The following is a 20,760-nucleotide window of genomic DNA, read 5'->3' as shown; positions in this document are numbered from 1 at the left end:
GAAAATAATAAAATGAGGACACAGGGAATATATGATTAGAAAGGAGCTAAGTGCTATACACGTGGACCTCGCCAGATAGAATACGCAGGAATCAAATCGACTATATCTGTGGAAAGAGACAATGGAGAAGCTCAATAATATTATCAGTCAGAACATAGGCTGGGGTCAACTATGGAACACACAATCAATTGCTCATATGCAAGTTCAAGTTGAAACTGAAGAAAATTAGGACAAGTCCACGAGAGCCAAAGTATGACCCTGAGTATATCTCGCCTGAGTTTAGAGACCATCTCAAGAATAAATTTGATGCACTGAACACTAATGACTGAAGACCAGACAAGTTGTGGAGTGACATCATGCATAAAGAAAGTAAGACAGGAGTAAGTCATTAAAAAGACAGGAAAGAAAGAAAAGACCAAAATGGATGTCAGAAGAGACTCTGAATGGATGTCAAGTAGCTAAAATGAACGGAAGAAACAAAGTAAAAGAGTGGAACAGAAGATTTCAAAGGGCCGCTGCAGAAGGCAAAGTAAAGTATTGAAATGTGCAAAGGCCTGGAGGTAGAAAAACAAAAGGGAAGAACACACTCAGCATTTCTCAAGATGAAAGAACTGAAGAAACAATTCAAGCCTCAATTCGCAATATTGAAGGTGGCACAGTGGTTAACAGCTAGGGCTGCTAACCAAAAGGTTGGCAGTTTGAATCCACCAGCTGCTCCTTGAAAACCCTATGGGGCAGTACTACTCTGTCCTATGGGGCTGCTATGAGTGAGAATCAACTCGACGGCAATGAGTTATGGGGAAAATATTAAATGATGTAGGAAACATCAAAAGAAGATGAGAGGAATATACAGAGTCATTGTACCAAAAAGACTTGGTCAATGTTCAACTATTTCAGGAGGTAGCATATGAGCAAGAGCTGATGGTACTGAAAGAAAAGGTCCAAGATACACTGAAGGCATTGGCAAAAAACAAGTCTCCAGGAATTGATGGAATACCAACTGAGATGTTTCAACAGACGGATTCAGCGGTGGGAGTGCTCACTTGTCTATGCCAAGAAATTTGGAAGACAGCCACTGGGCCATCCAACTGGAAGGGATCCATATTTGTACCCATTCCAAAGAAGGTGATCCAACTGAATGTGGAGTTTATTGAACAATATCATTGATATCACACACAAGTAAAATTTTGCTGAAGATCATTCAAAAATGGTTGCAGCAGAATATCAACAAGGAACTGCCAGAAACTCAAGACAGATTCAGAAGAGGACGTGGAACCTGGGATATCATTGCTGTCAGAGGGATCATGGCTGAAATTAAAGAATACCATAAAAATGTTTACTTCTGTTTTATTGACTATGCAAAGGCGTTTGACTGTGTGGATCATAACAAATTATGGATAACATTGCAAAGAATGGGAATCTAGAAGACATAACTGTGCTGATGAGGAACCTGTACTTAGACTAAGAGGCAGTCGTTCGATCAGATGAAGGGGATGCTGTGTGGGTAAAAGTCAAGAAAGATGTGTGACAGGGTCGTATCCTTTCACCATACTTATTCAATCTATATGCTGAGCAAATAATCCGAGAAGCTGGACTATATAAAGAACAAAGCATCAGGATTGGAGGAAGACTCGTTAACAACCTGCATTATGCAGATAACACAACCTCGCTTGCTGAAAGTGAAGAGGACTTGAAAATTCTTACTGATGAAGATCAAAGACTACAGTCTTCAGTATGGATTGCACTTTAATATAAAGAAAACAAAAATCCTCACAACCGGACCAGTAAGCAACATCATGATTAACGGAGAAAATACAGAAGTTGTCAAGGATTTTATTTTACTTGGATCCACAATCAATGCCCATTGAAGCTGCAGTCAAGAAATCAAACAACACATTGAATTTGGGCAAATCTTCTACAAAAGATCTCTTTAAAGTGTTAAAAAACAAAGATGTCACCTTAAGAGCTAAAGTGCACCTGACCCAAGCCACAGTGTTGTCACCTCGTGTGCGTGCAAAAGCTGGACAATGAATAAGGAAGACCTGGGAAGAATTGATGTCTTTGAACTATGGTATAGGTGAAGAATATTGCTTATACCATGGACTTCCAGAAGAACGAACAAATTTGTCACGGAAGAAGTACAAGAATGCTCATCAGATGCAAGGATGGTGAGACTTTGTCTCATATACTTTGGACATATTATCAGGAGGGACAAGTCCCTGGAGAAAGATGTCATGCCTCGTAAAGTAGAGGGTCAGAGAAAAAGAGGAAGACCCTCAAGGAGATGGATTGACATAGTGGTTGCAACAGTTATGCAACAAGCATAATGACTGTGAGGATGGTGCAGGACCAGAAAGTGTTTCCTTCTGTTTTCCATAGGCTGGCTATGAGTTGGAACTGACTTGACAGCACCTAACAAATGCTATGAAGGAGTCCCAGGGTGGTGTAAACAGTTAAATGCTTGGCTACTAACTGACAGGTTGGCAGTTGGAAGACACCTAGAGGTACCTTGGAAGAAAGGCCTGGTGATCTACTTTTGAAAAATCAGTTACTAAATACATTATGGAACAGAGTTCTATCTGACATGCCATGAATCAAAATTGACTCTACAGAAACAGATTTTTATTTTTTATGTGCTATGAAGATAAAAATGCAGGATGGTATAAGGGTGTGTAATAGGGCCTTGACTTCTATAAGCATATCCGTGTATAGTTGAGCTCAGGAAGGTATGAAAGAAGAAGCAAGCTTTGTGGGAAAATGGAGGAACAGGTTGATACTTGAGGAACTAAGAAAAACTTCAAATTCTGATATATACAGTCCATTGAACCAAGTTTGATGGGCCCCAAGGACTGAGAAAGACAATGGGATGCCTTTAGTAACTCACTTGGTATCACTAAATTAACAGATTTCCTACAGGTACCAGAAGAAATTAAGAGATTTTCTACAACTACCAGAAGAAGAGTTCACTCTGAAGCATTCAGTCATTCAGATGAATTCACTGATGTCTTGGACCAGCAAGTATGGACAGCAGTGTATGACAATGCTGTTGTCATCAAGTTGCAGAAAATGCTCCACTCAAATTGACTTAAGCAATTAGAATATTTTGTTTCTCCCATCATTACAATGTCAAAAGTAGGGTAGGGTCTAGGATTGATTTCAAAAACTTGTATACCTTCCATGTCTCTCTCTTTCCTCCTCAGTGTAACCCAACCCATTGCCATCAAGTCACTTCCAACTCATGGCGACTCTATAGGACAGAGTAGAACTACCCCATTGAGTTTCCAAGGAGTGATTCGAACTGCTGAGCCTTTGGTTAGCAGCCATAGCACTTAACCACTACGCCATCAGGATTTCCCCTCCTCAGTGTAGGTCTTCTTAAATCAGACTAGAGCAGCTCCAGGTGTTAATCCAGAAACAACAATGTCCAGAAGAAGAAAAGAAGTTATCCTTTCCTGGACTTCTTTCTTAAGAATGGGGAACGCTTTTTCGAAAACTTCTCAGAAGACATCTTCTCACACCTTGTTGGCTAGAATTGGATCATGTGCCTATTCTGAAGCATTCATGTGCAGGGGGAGGGTGTTGCCATGAGTGGCTTAGATTACTCTTCTGCGGTAGAAGTGGAATAGCTGTTAGGAATTCAACTACAAATGTCTACTGTAACCTAGCACACTAGTGAGAAAGGCTTTTTTGTTAGACATAAGTTCTTCCACCCCACAGATTACAATATGTATGTACGATGTCACTTCCTTTACTCATGATGGATTGGCTTGGGTCCTGTCATCCTCCTTGGCCTTGTGCCTCATTCTCTGGCAGGGCTTGTCAGGCCCTAAGAACTCTCTTACCCACCATTGTTCTCTGCTTCAAAGCTGTGCCAACCCCAGCATGGAGCTTTCCACAGCCTGATCTTCAATCCTCAAACAAAATAGATTTTTTTCATATATTACAAATCAGTGCTCCATGACAAATCTGCTTTTTTCCACTTATTTCTTTGTACTTGTTAGCTATGGGTCTTTTATGCCTCTACCTTATCACACAGAGACAAAAATGATGGGAGAACGAGAAATCAATTAGGTAGCAAGAAAATATCACAGCTAAAGTAAAGCAATTACACCAGGGCTAATAACCTCTGCAACAACAGTTAGACAGTTATGTCAAGTGAATTTTGAAAACAGCAGGAGTTGTTTTGACCCAGAAAAACAGCTTAATTGCCTTTGCTGTCAGTCACTATGGTTTCAAGTCCTGGGAGCCTGATTTAGTTGATGATGGAGAAGCTAGATCTTTATGAATACGTAGCTCTTGTGAGAGTTTGCTGCACACAATACAGCTCCGTTCTTCCTCCTTCCCTCCTTCTCTTCCTTCTGTCTTTTTTTCCTTTCAGATAGATTTATGGAGGACCTGCCACATCTCAGATCCTGATCTAGATACTATATAGCCTGCAATTTCTATAGTGTTTCGGAGGAGGGTGTGTGCCTGAGAGAGAGAAAAAAAATGAGAAACAGAGAAAGAGAGAGAGAGAGGGAGACAGAGTGACTTGGCTGTGGGTCATGTCTGTTGTGCGATGTGTGGCTGGTGAAGGTTATCAGTCAGGTGCATATGTTCATTCAATCCAAAATTTATGAAGTATCGTAAATGTGCCAGATTTGGAATAGAGAAATTAAGAGCCACAGTCCATGTATTCACGAGATACAGCCACACAAGCAGGCAATTAAACGTCCATGAAGCATTAATGGTGGCCTGGACAGCGACCAAGGTTGAAGGCTAGGGCAATGCACACCTGAGTTGCCACTTGGCCTAGGGTTGGCAGGGACACATTCCCTGTGAAGCTGGTATTCAAATTGGACCTGAAGAATGTGCAGTAATTTGCCAGAAAGAAGGCAGGTTAAGTTTGGAAGTGCATTCAGGGATAAGCAGTGACGTGTACAAAGACACAGGGATGAGATGAGTGTGGTGTTTCAGGAAATAATAGATACTTTGCAGTGGCTGGAGTAGTGGGTACATGAAGGTGTAGCAGCCACTTACCCGGGAGCAGCCAGAGAATCTTTCAAAAAGACAAGTAACCTTGTTCCTAGCAGATATTAAATGTATATAAAGCACCAATAACTAAAACCATGAGATATTCATGCCAAAAAAGCAAGCAAATACATCGAAGATAATAGCAAGTACAGAGACAATAAAAATATTTAATACTATAAATGTCTATGTGATAGGATTGACATTTCAATCCGTAAAAAAGGGATAGATTATTCAGTAAATGATGTCGGGAAAAATGACTGAGCATTAAGAAAAAAATTCAACTTAAATCCCAGACTCACTGCTAACATCAAAAATAAATAGCACAGAAACAATTGTCAAACCAATTAAAATACTTTTATATCTCAGGTTCTTAACACATTCCTAATACTGAAATTATTTCAGAATAATTAAAAAAATAAAATAATAAAAACATTAAATAAAAGTACAGAGAAATATTTATTGTAAATATGTGGAAGGGACACTTTCCTAAGGATGATATGAAATGTAAAAATGTAAAGAAAAAGATGAGTAGATAAGAACACACTAAAGTTTAAGATGTCTGTGTATTTTTAAAAAGCCATGTTCATTACATTCAGATTGTCGCATGTGTTTATATAAGGATTTACAAAGTGCTTTCCTACATGATTCTTTTAATTTTTGTATCTGGTCATTTGCTTTTCTCATTTCTAATTTTAGTTATTTGTCCTTTCTCTCCTTTTTCTTAATTAGGCCAGTCACTGTTAGCTGAAAACAGATTCAACATGAAAGGCAAATGACAAATCAGTGAAATTTTTACAACATAAAAAAAAAAAAATTATATATTACATATTATATTATGGAAACCCTGATGGCATAGTGGTTAAGTACTACGGTTAAGTACTAACCAAGAGGTCAGCAGTTCGAATCCTCCATGCACTCCTTGGAAACTCTATGGGGCAGCTCTACTCTGTCCTATAGGGTCGTTATGAGTTGGAATTGACTCGACGGCAGTGGTTTGCTTTTATATTATATATATTATATAATTATAAAATAATATATTTTTATATAGTTATATATAATCATATAACATAATTATAAAATTATATAAAGTTTTTCAAAAGGTAAAGAGCACAGAAAACAAAGTGTTTAAACAGAAAAATGGGTAAAAGAATTTTAAAAAGGAACAAAAATGATAATAACCATATAAAAGTGTTTAATCTCATTTGTAATGAAAGAATGCAAGTTAAAGCAAAAAATGCTAGTTTTTTTTCCTTACCTGTGAAGTCGGTAAAGATGTGTGTGTGTATCTAGTTGTTGCCAAGTCGATTATGACCCATGGCAACCCTATGTTTGTCAGAGACCTGTGCTCCGTAGGATTTTCAATGGCTGTAATCTTTTGGAAGTGGATCACCAGGCCTTTCTTCCTAGGTACCTCTAGGTGGATTTGAACTGTCAACTTTTCTGTTACTAGCCGAGTGCTCAACTGTTCACACTACCCAGAGAGATATATATATATATCCAGGGATTTATATATAATTATATGATTTTTATATATAAATACATGAAAATATATATAATTACATAATATATAAATTTATACATAATTTTATATTTATATGTATATCTATATCTATATCTAGGAAGCCCTGGTGGTGTAGTGGTTAAGAGCTACGGCTGCTAACCAAAAGATTGACAGTTTGAATCCACCAGGCACTCCTTGGAAACCCCATGGGGCAGTTCTACTCTGTCCTATAGGGTCATTATGAGTCAGAATTAACTCGAAAGCAACGGATATCTCTATCTCTATTCTCTACATCTAAGAAAGGCACAGGGGACAGATCCAGTTTAGGGGGCCAAATTGTGGTTGAGGAAGAAAGAAAACAAACAAAATAAAGGAGTTGAATCTTAGCTCTGAGACATGTGAAACTGTAGCAACTTGTACCAGGAATTAGTTGAGAAACAAGTTCCCCACAAAATTCCTCCTGGGCCTGATTTTGGTTCAAGAAGGGAGAAGAAGCTGAAAGATAGTAGAGGATAGGATGTCCCCCAGAGAGTAGCGCTTTCCTCACTGGAAGGAGCCACACTCAGAGATGGCAGAAGACTGAAGGCAACAACTGATGAGTAGCCATGTTGTCAGTCAGGAAATGCTTTGGTGAAGCTCAAGGACAAGGCCAGAGGGAGGCAGAACTGAGTCTTCAAGGCTCCTCCACAGCTGGCAGCAAGGAGCAAAGGGTGGGACTTTGTTAAGTAGGCCCCTGGGTGGTGCAAATGGCTAAGCAGCTAGTAAGTAGGTGGTTCAAACGCACCCAAAGATGCCTCAGGAGACAGGCCTGGAGATCTGCTTCAGGAAGTTCACAGCCTTGAAAACCCTATGGAGCAGTTCTACTCTGCAGGCATGGAGTCGCCATCAGCCGGAATTGACTCAACGGCGACTAACAATAACAGCCTGATGACAGCTGAGTGAGACCCACTTTTGGAACCATCCCCTTTAATCAACAATTTATATTATGCTTTTCCAGGGATGCTAAAGAAAAAAGCACACATTGGGCTAGAGCACGTTTGAGGAGAGACCCTGGTGGGACAATGCAGCCTGAATTAATGGGGGAAATTTCAGACAGTGAAAGACCCACAGTGACAGATCTGCCCAGACAGTACTTTGTGAGTGGTGTGGTTTGTGCAAGCAGCTGATTCCACCTGAGCTGAGGGGAAATCAATCAGGAGTGAGGCAAGCATAACAGCTGCTGAAGAAATCGATGCTTGTCAGTTGCCTGTGATGGCATGAACCACTTCCTTCCAATTGCTTCTCACTGCTGCCTTAGCCTCTTCAATCTTTCACTTATCCTTGATTGGCTGTCTAAATAACCTTTATCTTCCCTTCAAGCTTCCTTCCAAGTTCTACTTGGTGGAGAAGTGAGTGGTCAAAACCAAACCCACTTTTGTAGAGTCCATTCCGATTCACAGTGACCCTATAGGACAGAGTAGAACTGTCCTGTAGGGTTTCCAAGGCTGTAATCTTTACAGAAGCAGGCTGCCACATCTTTCTCCTGTGGAGCAGCTGATGGGTTCTAACTGCCAACCTTTCGGTTAACAGCCTAGCACTTTAACCACTGTGCCACCAGGGCTCCTTTTGAAATACAATGTAGATGTTACATTTTTGATTCAGCAGAGATGGAGATGACTGGACAAGAGCAAATCATAGAAAGGCTGCTGGGCTGGCTGTCGGGGACACCCTGTTCCCACTCAGCTCCACCTCTGATGGGGAGCAAGTCATTAACTTCTGTTAGCCCCAGGTCTACTCTTGCGAAAAATTCAGGAGTTAGACTATATAATGGATAATATTTCTCCCAGGTTTAATATTTTGTGAGATTAAAGATGAGTAAAGACCAAGGCTGGGTGATATCCATAATGTCGGAAAACACTTGAAAAATGCTCAGCCACCTCAATAATCAAAGAAATGCATATTAAAAGGAGATACTTTTTAACCTATTAGGTTGGCAAAGATTTAATGAAGAAACAGTAATATCTTCCGTTGGAATGGGTGAAGAGAAGCAAGGACTCTTTGATGCTGTTGGCAGTACGTCTTTTCTAGATGGCAGTTTGTTAGCATGCATCACAAGTGTTAAAATGAGCATTACCTTTGCTCTAGAAATTCCACTCAAATGAGTTCTACCTCACTCTGGCCATTAGAAGTTTATTACCAACCTTTCTTCCATTGACACTGCCTGCCTGTACAATTTTAAATACAATATAATTAAGTACTTCAATAAAGTACAATAAAATAAAGTACAATGTAAGTACAAGTAACCCATAGCATTGTTTATACTATCAAAAACATAACTGTTACTCCTTCTTCACCCAGGACATATTGTGTGACACACTATGGTAGGCTTGAGGGCACTCAAGATGTAAGACCAACATGCACACACTCAACATACCAGGTACCTCCCTGCAATTTCCTGCTCATCCACAGATGCACAGCCACCATTTCAGAGGGTGATCATGCCACATGGCCAATTGAGACCCTGCACCAGATCATTGTGTGCCTCTATACTGAAAGACAATTGGTTGTAGAACACAGGGAACATTCTATGGCTTGATTGCCAAGACCCTTCACAGTTGAGCTCATCCCAGCCACTACAAGAAGCTTATTGACAGCCTAGCCTCCAATGGCAACTGCTTGTCTATGCAATCACTGGCCCTGAGTGCCCTCTGGCCTCCTATCATCAGTAAGCCCACATCATCTCCACCTTTCTCAATCCTCCCCTCTTTCAGTGGTGGCTCCCAAGAAGTGTTCCCTGTATAACCTGTTGTTGTGGATTGAATTGTGCCCCACTCCTAAAAAGTAAATTTTTTCTCGGTTGAAATCCTAACTCCTGGTACCTGTGAATGTGACGTTCTTTGGAAGTAGTGACCTTGGAGAGGTTATCAGTTAAATTAACAAGAGGTCAGGCTGAGTAGTGGGGGTCCTAATCCCATCAGAGTAGTGGCCTTTATAAAAGGAAAAGAGACAGACAGACAGAGGAAGGACACCATATGATGCTGTAGCTGCAACCCAAGAAACACCTGGAACTACCAGAAGCTGAAGAGAAGAATAGAACAGATTCTCTCTCAAAGCCTTAGGAAAACTCAACAGGACCAATACCTTGCTTTCAGACTCCCAGCCTCCAGAATTGTGAGACAATACATTTTTTTCTTACAAGCTACCCAGTTTGTGGTATTTTGTTATAGCAGCTCTAGGGAACTCATACGCCTGTCCTCACTGCACTCTACCTTCACTGCACACATGCATTAGCATATTAGTGTATACTGTGCTTTTTTGTTCAGTTTTGTTTCAAGTGTATTTATCTTTCCAGTAATAAGATCTCTAAAACTGGTACTATGCCTTGAGAAAGACCGCATGATAAAGGAAGAATAACAAGATATGAAATCAAACTTCAGTTTAAATTTTGCGTGGTGCTGGGTAAATTACGTCTCTGAGCTTGAGTTTTATCATTTATAAAATGGGAACAACAGTAGCTCTTTCACAGAGTTGCCATGTAGTTCATGGGATAACCATTGGCCACTTAGCACAATGCCTGCTCTATAACACATACTTAGAAAATGTTAGTTCCTTCTTCCTTACTCTACTTTGGAGGAATGGGACTTAGATAAAATCTTGTGGACTGACCAGTTCCTCAAGGACACTAGGACCAATGTGTGACCTGTAGGAGAGGAGAGTGGCAGTTGGTGGACTAGGGAAGCCCCTGTGTGCCCAGCAGCCTCTTACCTGATGATGGTCAGAGGGATGAAATACACCAGGAAGGCCACGATAGTCATGTATGGTGTCCAGTAGGAGTCATCAGGCCACAGGGCCCAGCACTGCACTTCTCCATTGGAGAGTTTCCTTTTCCCAAATATGATCAGGGTGGGAATGGAGAACAGGAATGAGAGGCTCCAGGCAATCACAATGAGGACCTTGGCTTGCTTCTCTGCTCAAAGAAAAGAGAGAGATGCCTGGACATCTGGAAGCATCCTTGGGAAGCACACCCAGAGTCTAGTGTGGACAATGACAGCTGTGTGAGTCACCCTGGGCCTCTCAGGGCCTTTCAGAGCCTCAGTTTCTCATGTATAAAATGGGGATAATAATATAGGGCTGCTATGAGTCAGAATGACCTTGATGGCAGTGGGTTTGGCTTTTTTAGTATAGAGGGCTGATGTAAGGATTAAAAAGAGAATGCTTTTTACAGAAGCTAGCACATTGCTGGCATGAAGTCACCGCTAGTCCCTTCTTCCCTGATTTACCCACCTGACCCTTGAAATGTTGCTGTATCCAATCCTCTAGTGTTAAGGAGCTCAGTTAGTATCATACACATTTGATAGGTCACTTTGCAAATACTATATTGTATCTACCTACATATGCTCAGCCTTTCTGACCTCACTGACTCCACACAGGCAGGGACAGGGCCTTTGGTCTGTCTGGCTTTCTTCTATTGTACTTAGTGCTACCATGTACTAGGGCAGCATTTGAGGGTTGTTGACACAGTGGTTAAGAACTCAGTTGGTAACCAAAAGGTCGACAGTTTGAATCCAACAGCTGCTTCTTAGAAACCTTGTGGGGCAGTTCTTTGTCCTATAGGGTTGCTATGAGTTGGAATCGATTTCTTGGCAATGGGTTTGGTTGTTTTGGTTTGGTTAAATGTTAAGGAATCTAAACAAAATAAGTGGGCCAAGCTTACCTTCTTTTCTTTGTAGGTACAAGGAAGGAGTTGTGGGGCAGAGAAAGAACACTGAATTTGGTCTGGAAACCAGAGTTCAAACCAAGCCCTAGCTTGAAGGGCAGCAATGGGAATTTGGGTCAGGGAGGAAGCATTGAGCACAATGGGATTAACAGAGCAGGTGGTGTGGCTGGAGGGGTTTTCTTCTTGGTGACAAGGTTAAAGGTTGGTGGGTTTCTAAGGACCTTGGCAACATTAGTAATTGTTCCTGCATGGCCTTGTTCTTTCACTGGTTAAAAAACAAAAAAACAATGAGTTGCCATCGAGTCAGTTCTGACTCAATGGCGACCCCATGAGTATCAGAGTAGAACAGTGCTTCACAGGTTGTCAATGGCTGATTTTTTGTAAGTAGATCACCAGGACATTTTTTTCTGAGGTTCCTCTGGGTGGACTTGAACCTACAACCTTTCAGTTAGCAGCCAAGCATGTTAATTATTTGTACCACCCACTTTACCTACTTGTGTAGGTTCTACAGCCTGGACTTTTGGGGCAATCTGTGACTCCTGGGGCCCACTCAGCTTCTGCTTGAGGAAACGGTACATTCACTTTTAAGTGGGATGGACATGGAAATAACTGGATTTAAAGAAGCAGGACACTATGCTTTCGAATAAACTCTACCAAGGGACCAGAAAATGTTTTCCCAATCAGGGCACATGCTTGTAGTTGATTTTCTCATGTTGATGCTGGGCTGTACTGGGAAATCCCCACTATCTTAGGCTTCTAGGCAGCCAAGCATTGCAGGGGTACTACCAATAGGGGTCAAGTGTACAGCCTGTAAACATACAATGGCAGGTAGACTGCTGGCCTTCCAGGCAACTGAGCCCATCTGCCATGGAGAATGAGTGCTCAGGGACTGAACAGGTGAAATACAGGTTAGAATATTGGGTGGACTGTCTCCTGTGTCCTCCAAAGTGGCTGCTTCTGTCACTGGTTAGTCAGAATCTTTCATCTGTTCTTGTCCAATGCTATACTTCTTTGCTTTTGTCTTCTCCCTGTCTATGCAACACATGTGCTTCTTTTAATCACTAAGTAACACGTAGTGATCACAGAAACATCAGGAAATACAAATAGGCAAAAAGAAAGAAGTCCATAGTGCCACCACACAGAAATAGCCACTTGAAATTTTGATATGCATACATACATATTATCTAAATTACATATATAAAATGAGATCATAATATACCTTTTGCTCTGTAGCCTAGTTTTGTTCTCTGAAACAAACATTAGGACCATCTTTTTGTGTCAAGAAATCTACATCGACACAAATGGCGTTCAGATGTTTTCAGTCAGTAGGATTCCTTCTTTAAATATAATTTTATGTTGAGCCCAGTATAGAAAGGTACAGGGGCCTCAGGGAGCTTAGGCTGAAATTGGGTAGCACCCAGAGCCCCCAGGCCTGCCCTGAGGCAATGCCACAAAAACAGAGAAAAGGAGTCCTCTGGGGGTCAGTGAAGCACAGTTTGAACAGCACTGATAATATAATAATTTTTCAGTGTTTACACCAAACTCCAATTTTGTAAATAGCCTATTATTAAGTATATAAATTATGTTTAATTATCTTTTATTCTAAATGATCCCTATACATCTTTTTTTAACTGCTCTGATTATTTCTTTAGGATGAATTCTTAGGGGCTAGTTTTTTTTAATGTATAAGCTTTTGGCAAATATTGTTAAATTTCCCCTGAGAGCGTCTACAATTTATGGCTCCTGAAGGGTACACAAGTTCCCATTTCCTCACATTCTCCCAACACTGAATGTTCTTCCGTCTCGTCTCGTTACCTGATAGGTAAAATTTCCTATCAGAATGTTCAGGTTTGCAATTCTTTAGTGGTCAAGATGAGCATCACTCCGAATCAACCCGATGGCACTGGCTTTTTTTCCCCCTATGTTTCCAATTTATCACATTTTTTTATTCCTTTAAAGTTCACTCATGTCCTTTCAAAATCCTGGTGGGAACCCTGGTGGCATAGTGGTTAAGACCTACTACTACCCAAAATGTCAGCAGTTCGAATCCACCAGGCACTCCTTGGAAACCATATGGAGCAGTTCTACTTTCCCATAGGGTCGCTATGAGTCGAAATCAAGTCAACAGCAACAGGTTTGGTTTTTTTTTTTTTGGTTTTCATGTCCTTCGCCCATCTTAATTGATATATTCTTATATTTTTATTATCCGCCAGAATTCTTTATAAGGACATTACCCCTTGCTTGTTATGTAAAGTACAAATGTTTTCTATTTGAACTTTTGCTCTTCGTTTACTGGGTTTACTATTTGGACAACGAAGTATTACATTTTTTATGTAGTAAAACCTGTTTTCATTGTCTTGGCTTTTGGTGCTCTTCATAGGAAGGTCTTTCCCTTCCCAAGTTGATACAAGTTTTATTCATCTGTCTTTTTAATAATTTTATGTGTAAAACTTTTACTCCTTTATTCCTACTGGAATTTATTTTGTAATTAACTGTGATATGTGTTGGTCTGATCTTCTTTTCAAATTATTAGACAGCTATTTTACCACTAGAGACTGACTAATTTCTTTTTCACTGATTTGAAATTCTATGTGCTTTATATATCACTATTCTGGTTCTGAAATCGCTGGGCGGTGCAAATGGTTAGCATGCTTAGCTGCTAACCAGAGGTGCCTTGGAAGAAAGACCTGGCAACCTACTTCCAAAAAACTCAACCACTGAAAACTCAACGGAGCACACTTTTCCTCTGGCACACATGGGGTCACCATGAGTCAGAATCGACTGGACAGCAACCAGGAAAAACCCTGGTCCCAGTATCACATTAGTTTAATCATCAACATGTCATATTATGTTTTAATACCTGACACTGTAGTTCTCTCTTCACTATTAGTCAACATTTTCCTAATTGTTCTCACATTTTTATTTCCCAAAAAAACTTAAAATTGTCAACTTTTCTAGAGTCGTTGCTAAGGAAATAATCACTTTAGTAAAAAACAGTAATGAATAAATTGGGGCCCCTCTTCTCTTCTTCCCTTGGTGTACTTGTCATTGCCTTGTGCCTGCTCAGCCACGTTTGAGCCCGCCTGGCTTCCATCTTCTCCGTGACATTACTCTCTGGTCTCTTTTTCTCTCCTGCAATATGCATGTCCCTTTTACTCTTTCATGCAATATGTATTGCATTCTCTCCTGCTCTTCTCTTTCTCCTTGTCTACATAATATCTGGCATTGTTTTGACTTTTTTCTTTTCATTAATGTCATCATACTGCGTAGGTTATTGTGCACATTGTTCTTATCACTCAAAATGTGCAGTATCTATTTTCATGTCCATGGATCTACCACATTCACATTGAGAGGCAGGAGTTGTAATGTTGAGGATACCTGAATTAGGCCCCAACTGTCTGAGTTCAAATCCTACCCCTGCATTTACTGTGCCCTTGGGCAAATTACTTTAACTTTCTGGATTGCAATTGCCTTGTTTGTAAAATGTATATAATAATAGAACTTAGATTATAGAGCTGTTGTGAGGATTAAAGTAATATATTTTGCCACCCATTGCCATCAAGTTGATTCCGACTCATAGCAACTCTATACGATGGAGTAAAACTGCCTTATAGGGTTTCCAAAGCGGTAACCTTCATCGGAGCAGACTGCCACATCTTTCTTCTACAGAGCAGATAGTGGGTTCAAACCACTGACCTTTCAGTTAGCAGGCAAACGCTTAACCACTGCACCATCAAGCATGACATAGAGTACGCACTCAATGAACATAAGCTACCGAAACTTCTACCGTAGGATAGTTAGCCATTTCTCCACTGAGAGACACCAAGGTCAGCTTGAATTTTTGCTATTCTGAGCAATGCTATATGGCCTAGGCTGCCTTCTCTAGAGAAGCAAAACCAATAAAACATATAAATATGTACAGTGAGAGATTTATATCAAGGAAATGGCTCATGCGATTGTAGAGGCTGGAACTTCCCAAGTCTGTGGATCAGGATAGAGGCTTCTCCTGATTCAAATAGCCACAGAGGCTGGTGAACCCAAGATTGATAGGTTGGAGAACAGGGCTCTTGCTCACAGGCTGTGAAGACTGACGAATCCCAAGATTGGCAGGCAAGACCACAGGTAAGCTGCTAGCTCAAGTCCCAAGGACCAAAAGTCAGATGAGCAGGAGCCAGCTGCAGGATCCAGTGCAGGCAAAAGCCAGAATGTCTACTTATATTTGGATGCAGGCCACATGCCCAAGGAAACTCATTTTCATCTGATTGGCTACACACAGCAGATCCCATCATGGGAGTGATTACATATCAAATCTCAACAAGGAATCGATCACAACAATATATGACTGCCAAGACACTGAGAATCATGGCCCAGCCAAGTTGACACCCAGTCTTAACCATCACTATATTATACAATATATGTGTATTTTTTTTACATGCCTTCTTCTGTACACACGTGGGTGTTTCTTGAGACCAGACACAAAGAAGTAGAATTTTTGTATCAAAGGGCTGTACATTTTATATTTTAATAGATATGGCTAACTTGCCCTTCAAAGTATCTGCACCAATTTACAGGCCCACCAATAGTAAACTAAATTTCCGTATCTCCCCACCTTCTTGCAGTTCGCTGACATTCATTGTATGTATTCTAAAGTCTTATTCTGCTTTTGCTATTAATTTTGTTTCCTTAGGTGTAAGTTCTGCAGAATGGTATTTTAAATTTAGTATCTATTATTTTCCACAATGTTGGCTTTTGCCACATTTTTATGATATTTAATTATATCCTTGTAGTCAAGATTCCCTGTTAGGGTCTTCATTTTCTCAGTTTTCACAGCCTGCTTGAAGGGTAATGCAGGTCACTAAAATTTAGATTCTTGAGAGCTGTCAGAGACATGGAAGAGAATGGGCAGAGAGGGAGCTAGGCCTGTGACCAGTTAACTGCCATTCCTCCAGGTCATTTTTTTCCCCCCCAGAATGCCTTTCTTTCTCTTCAAACTCATCATCCTACCACTTGGAAGCATATACCTCCATCCTTGTTGCCTGTCTGGGATATGGAAGGGCAGCAGGAGGAGAAACATGCTGTAATTAACTTTTCTCCTTGTGATGGAGGAATCACCCTGTCAGTAGCCTTGAATCCTTTGTCATTTACGCCATCTACTCAGGAAGCACTTGCAATAATGCTGCTTTTCTGCAGTATCTTCTGTGAGTATTGTGTGCCTTCCGTGTGTTGTTTCAGCTTTCCCTCGGACCCATACACTTCCTTCATTCATAGAGTCCTTACTGGTTCTAGATCAAGGAGGATTTTCCTTCTTGTTTCCCAATATGATTACCAATTCAAAATTGTTTTCTATCATTCCTGGGGTTTTGAGGTAAGGAGGGCACAGGAGTTTGTATCTGGGAGATGAGCAAGCTGAGTAGGATGTTCATTGCTTTGGAAGGTATACGTGTCAATGTGGCTCTAAAGGAAAAGGGGGGGAAATACTAGCACCAAGGTGAATGATCACAAAGCAAGCCAAGCAAACCACCTTCCTTAGTGGCTTCAGACCATTCATGGAACCATCAGCATTTTTCCAGGCTCCCTAGCTTTCTTTTCTACATCTTTTTGTACAGTCAGACCCATGAAACAGGGAAGGGGATAAAGATGACAAAGGAGAAGAGAAAGAGGAGGAGAAAGGGGGAGTAAGAGAGCTATTATTAAGAATATATTAGTAAACCTTAAACAAAAAATATTCCCTGAACTCTTCTTAAGGAGCCCTAATGGTGCAATGGTTAAGCACTTGGCTACAAACTGAAAAGTTGGTGGTTTGAAGTCACCAGCCGCTCTGCTGGAAAAAGATGTGTCAGTCTGCTTCCCTAAAGATTATAGCCTTGGGAATCCTAAGGGGCAGTTCTATTCTGTCCTGGAGTATCTCTCTGAGTTGGCATTGACTTGATTTTTTTTTTTTAATGGATGCCTTCTTAAAACCAAACAATAATTTAGCTTAACCAGTAAAGAATGCCTGCCTTGAGCATTGTGCTCTTTCACGATCTATCTACATGGGATCAAATTGACAACAGCAGCTCAAAGGATTAAATAGGAAACTTAGGAAGCAGTGAGTTTATGTTAATGTGGGAGGAAAATCTCAGATAAAGGAGGGTAAGAATAGTTGCACAACTCATAGAATATAATCAACGTCATTGAATTCTACGTATAGAAACTGTTGAACGGATGTTCTGTATGTTCTTTACATATTCTCAACAAAAACAACAAAAATAAATTATATGAAAAAAGAATATATTAGTGAAAGCAGTCTCACCCTCACCCAAGGATGACTCCTCACGAAAGAGCTCGTGGTCGAGCGAACTCACCTCCTTGCAGGAACTTCATGGGGTAGACGATGGCGTGGTACCTGTCTATACTGAGGGACACCAGCACGTAGGTGGAGGCATAGAGCAGCACAACCTGAAGACAGAATTGAGAGGAGGTACATCACTTCACAGAGGTGAGGGAATGCACGTCACAGAAAGAATAGCATTGCGTGATATTTAGAAACCTGGGGACGGAACCAAGGTAGGGGTGGGCGTTGGGCTAGACAGAAGAATGACTCCGAAGCCAGGAAGCTGATTGCTGTTCTTGGTGCTGGGATTTGCATTGCAGCTGTGACAGGTGAGAATGCTTCCAGCTCTTACTTGCTCCCTCACTTACCTGGCTTGCAAACCCTGCATTTCAGAATCAGACCCTCTCGATATTTGCATGGTACATTTGTTTGTAATTGATTCTTAAAGCTGAACTAATTTTCTCTGCCACAATTGACATTCCAGAATAATTGGAAACAAAAGTTCATTTGCCTTTTATCAGTGAAAGTTGTTGAGAGACAATAGAAGGGTTGGGGAGTTCCAGGGCATCCATGTGCTATTTTGAATCATTTATAACCATTGCACTGACACATCAGAGCTTTTCTTCCTTGTCTACTTTCCTAGCAGGGCTGTTCCCAAGGTCAGTCCCTGGGTCTCCTCATTCTCCTTCCCACTCTCTCTTTGTTAGTCTTCTTCATGTCTTTTAATTACCCTGTGTGTGGTATTATTTGCATTCTTTAGACATAAGGAAACTGGAATATAATAGGCTAATATCTCTTATATGAAAAACATATTCAAATGTAATTATATGAAATGTCTATGAAAGGATGATCAAGGTGCAAATTTTTCAGGCAAGTTGGAGTCTCATTTCTTCCAAAAGTCCAGCTAAATCTCTACCTCATAACCTTAGGGTCAAACCCCAGAGAGCATATAACAGTAACTAGAAAATTAGTCTAAGTGTGAGTCTCTGACTTCCTTCTAAAATGAAATAGAAATTATACGACTGTGACAGTAATCTTTGTTCTGAATTAGTATCTTTGTTTTTTTTTACTGGCTTGAATAAGAAATAATCAAATTCATTGTTTTTCTTTATTATTTTTATTTCTTTAACATTACCAATATTTTGCCCATTCAAAAAAAGCAAACCAAACCTGTTGCCGTTGAGTCGATTCTGACTCATAGCTAACCTATAGGACAGAGTAAAACTGCTCCAAAGGGTTTCCAAAGAGCGGCTGGTAGATTTGAGCTGCAAACTTTTTAGTTAGCAGCCAAGCTCTTAACCAGTGTGCCACCAGGGCTCCTATTTTGTCCCAATAGAATCCTTCAATATTGCAACTTGAGGCTTGAATTTTTTCTTCAGTTCTTTCAGATTCAGAAATACTGAGTGTGTTCTTCCCATTTGGTTTTCTAACTCCAGGTCATTGGACATGTCATTATAATACTTTACTTGGTCTTCTTGAGCCACCCTTTGAAATCTTCTGTTCAGGTCTGTTACCTCAACATTTCTTCTATTCGCATTAGGTAGTCTATGTTCAAGAGTGAGTTTCAGAGTTTTTTCTGATATCTATTTTGGTCTTTCTTTCCTGCCTTTTTAATAACCTTTTGCTTTCTTCATGTATGATGTCCTTGATGTCATCCCACAACTCATCTAGTCTTTGGTCATTAGCGTTCAGTGCGTCAAATCTGTTCTTGAGATGGTCTCTAAATTCAGATGGGATATACTCAAGGTTTAACTTTGGCTCTCATGGATTTGTTTTGATTTTCCTTAGCTTCAACTGTTCGGAATCGACTCGAGGGCACTGGGTTTTGGGTTTTGAATCAACTTGAACTTGGATATGAGAAATTGACTGTTCTGCAATCTGCCCTGGCCTTGTTCTGACTGATGATATTGAGCTTCTCTATCATCTCTTTCCACACATATAGTTGATTTGATTTCTGTGTATTCCATCCAGTGCGGTCCACGTGTGTAGTTGTGGTTTATGTTGTTGAAAAGGATATTTGCAATGAATAAGTCATTGGTGTTTCAAAATTCTATCATGTGATCTCTGGTGTTGTTTCTTTTGCCAAGGCCCTATTTCCCAGCTATTGATCCTTGTTTGCTTCCAACTTTTGCATTCTAATCACCAACAATTATCAATGCATCCTGATTGGATGTTTGATCAGTTTCAGACTGCAGAAGTTGGTAAAAAAAAAAAAAAAACAAAAAAAACTTCAGATTCTTCATCTTTGGCCTTAGTGGTTGGTGCATAAATATGAATAATAGTCATTAACTGTCCTTCCATATTCCTTATAGGCATAAGGAAACACTGGTGGAGTAGTGGTTAAGTGCTATGGCTGCTAACCAAAAGGCCAGCAGTTCAAATCCACCAGTAGCTCCTTGGAAACTCTATGGGGCAGTTCTACTCTGTCCTATAGGGTTGCTATGAGTTGGAATCAACTTAATGGCAAAGAGTTTTTACAGGCATATGGATGTTATCCTATCACTGACAGCATTGTACTTCAGGATAGATCTTGAAATATTCTTTTTATGATGAAGGAGATGCTATTCCTCTTCAAGCTGTCATTCCCGACATAGCAGACCATATGATTGGCTGATTCCAAATGGCCAATACCAGTCCATTTCAACTCACTAATGCCTAGGATATCAATGTTTATGCATTCCACTTAATTTTTTGATGAATTCCAATTTCCCAGACTCATATTTCATACATTGCATGTTCCAATTATTAATGGATGCTTGCAGCTGTTTCTTTTCATTTTGAGTCACGCCACATCAGCAAATGAAGGTCCCTAAAGCTTTATGCCATTTCATCAAGGTCGACTCTACTTTGAGGAGCCAGCTTTTCTCCAGTTGTATTTTGAGTGACTTCCAATCTGAGGAACTTATCTTCTGGCACTATATCAGCCAATATTCCGTGGCTATTCATAAGGGTTTCATTGGCCATTTTTTTCAGAAGTAGGCTGCCATGTCCTTCTTCCTAATCTGTCTTAGTCTGGAGGCTCTGCTGGAACCGGTCCACCATGGGTGAAATACCAGTAGCATAGCTTCCAGTATCACAGCAACATGCAAGCCACCACAGTACAACAAAATATTGGTGGCAAAATATTGACGGACACAGGAAGCATCAAAAGAAAATGAAAGGAATACACAGAGTCACTATACCAAAAAGAATTGCCGAAGTTCAATCATTTCAGTAGGTAGCATATAGTCAAGAACC

At 40.4% G+C, this 20,760-nt stretch overlaps 1 protein-coding gene across 2 annotated transcripts in view; it reads right to left on the bottom strand.

Annotated features, from left to right (window-relative positions):
- The window catches only part of NPSR1 (neuropeptide S receptor 1), a 232,989-nt gene that overhangs the window by 23,528 nt on the left and 188,701 nt on the right, over positions 1–20,760 (bottom strand). The window contains exons 4-5 of one of the 2 annotated variants that reach the window (XM_010587176.3): positions 17,555–17,648; positions 10,259–10,460 (exon numbers count right to left, since the gene is read on the bottom strand). In XM_010587176.3, coding sequence (XP_010585478.1) covers positions 10,259–10,460; positions 17,555–17,648 — 296 coding nt within the window. The remainder of the gene's footprint in view (positions 1–10,258; positions 10,461–17,554; positions 17,649–20,760) is intronic. The other variant, XM_064290132.1, reaches the window with a different exon arrangement.

Source organism: Loxodonta africana, chromosome 8 (assembly GCF_030014295.1).
Source record: "Loxodonta africana isolate mLoxAfr1 chromosome 8, mLoxAfr1.hap2, whole genome shotgun sequence".
NCBI classification, from domain to species: domain Eukaryota; kingdom Metazoa; phylum Chordata; class Mammalia; order Proboscidea; family Elephantidae; genus Loxodonta; species Loxodonta africana.
The sequence above is the reverse complement of the archived record's forward strand: the minus strand, read 5'-3'. Positions and strand labels throughout refer to the sequence as shown.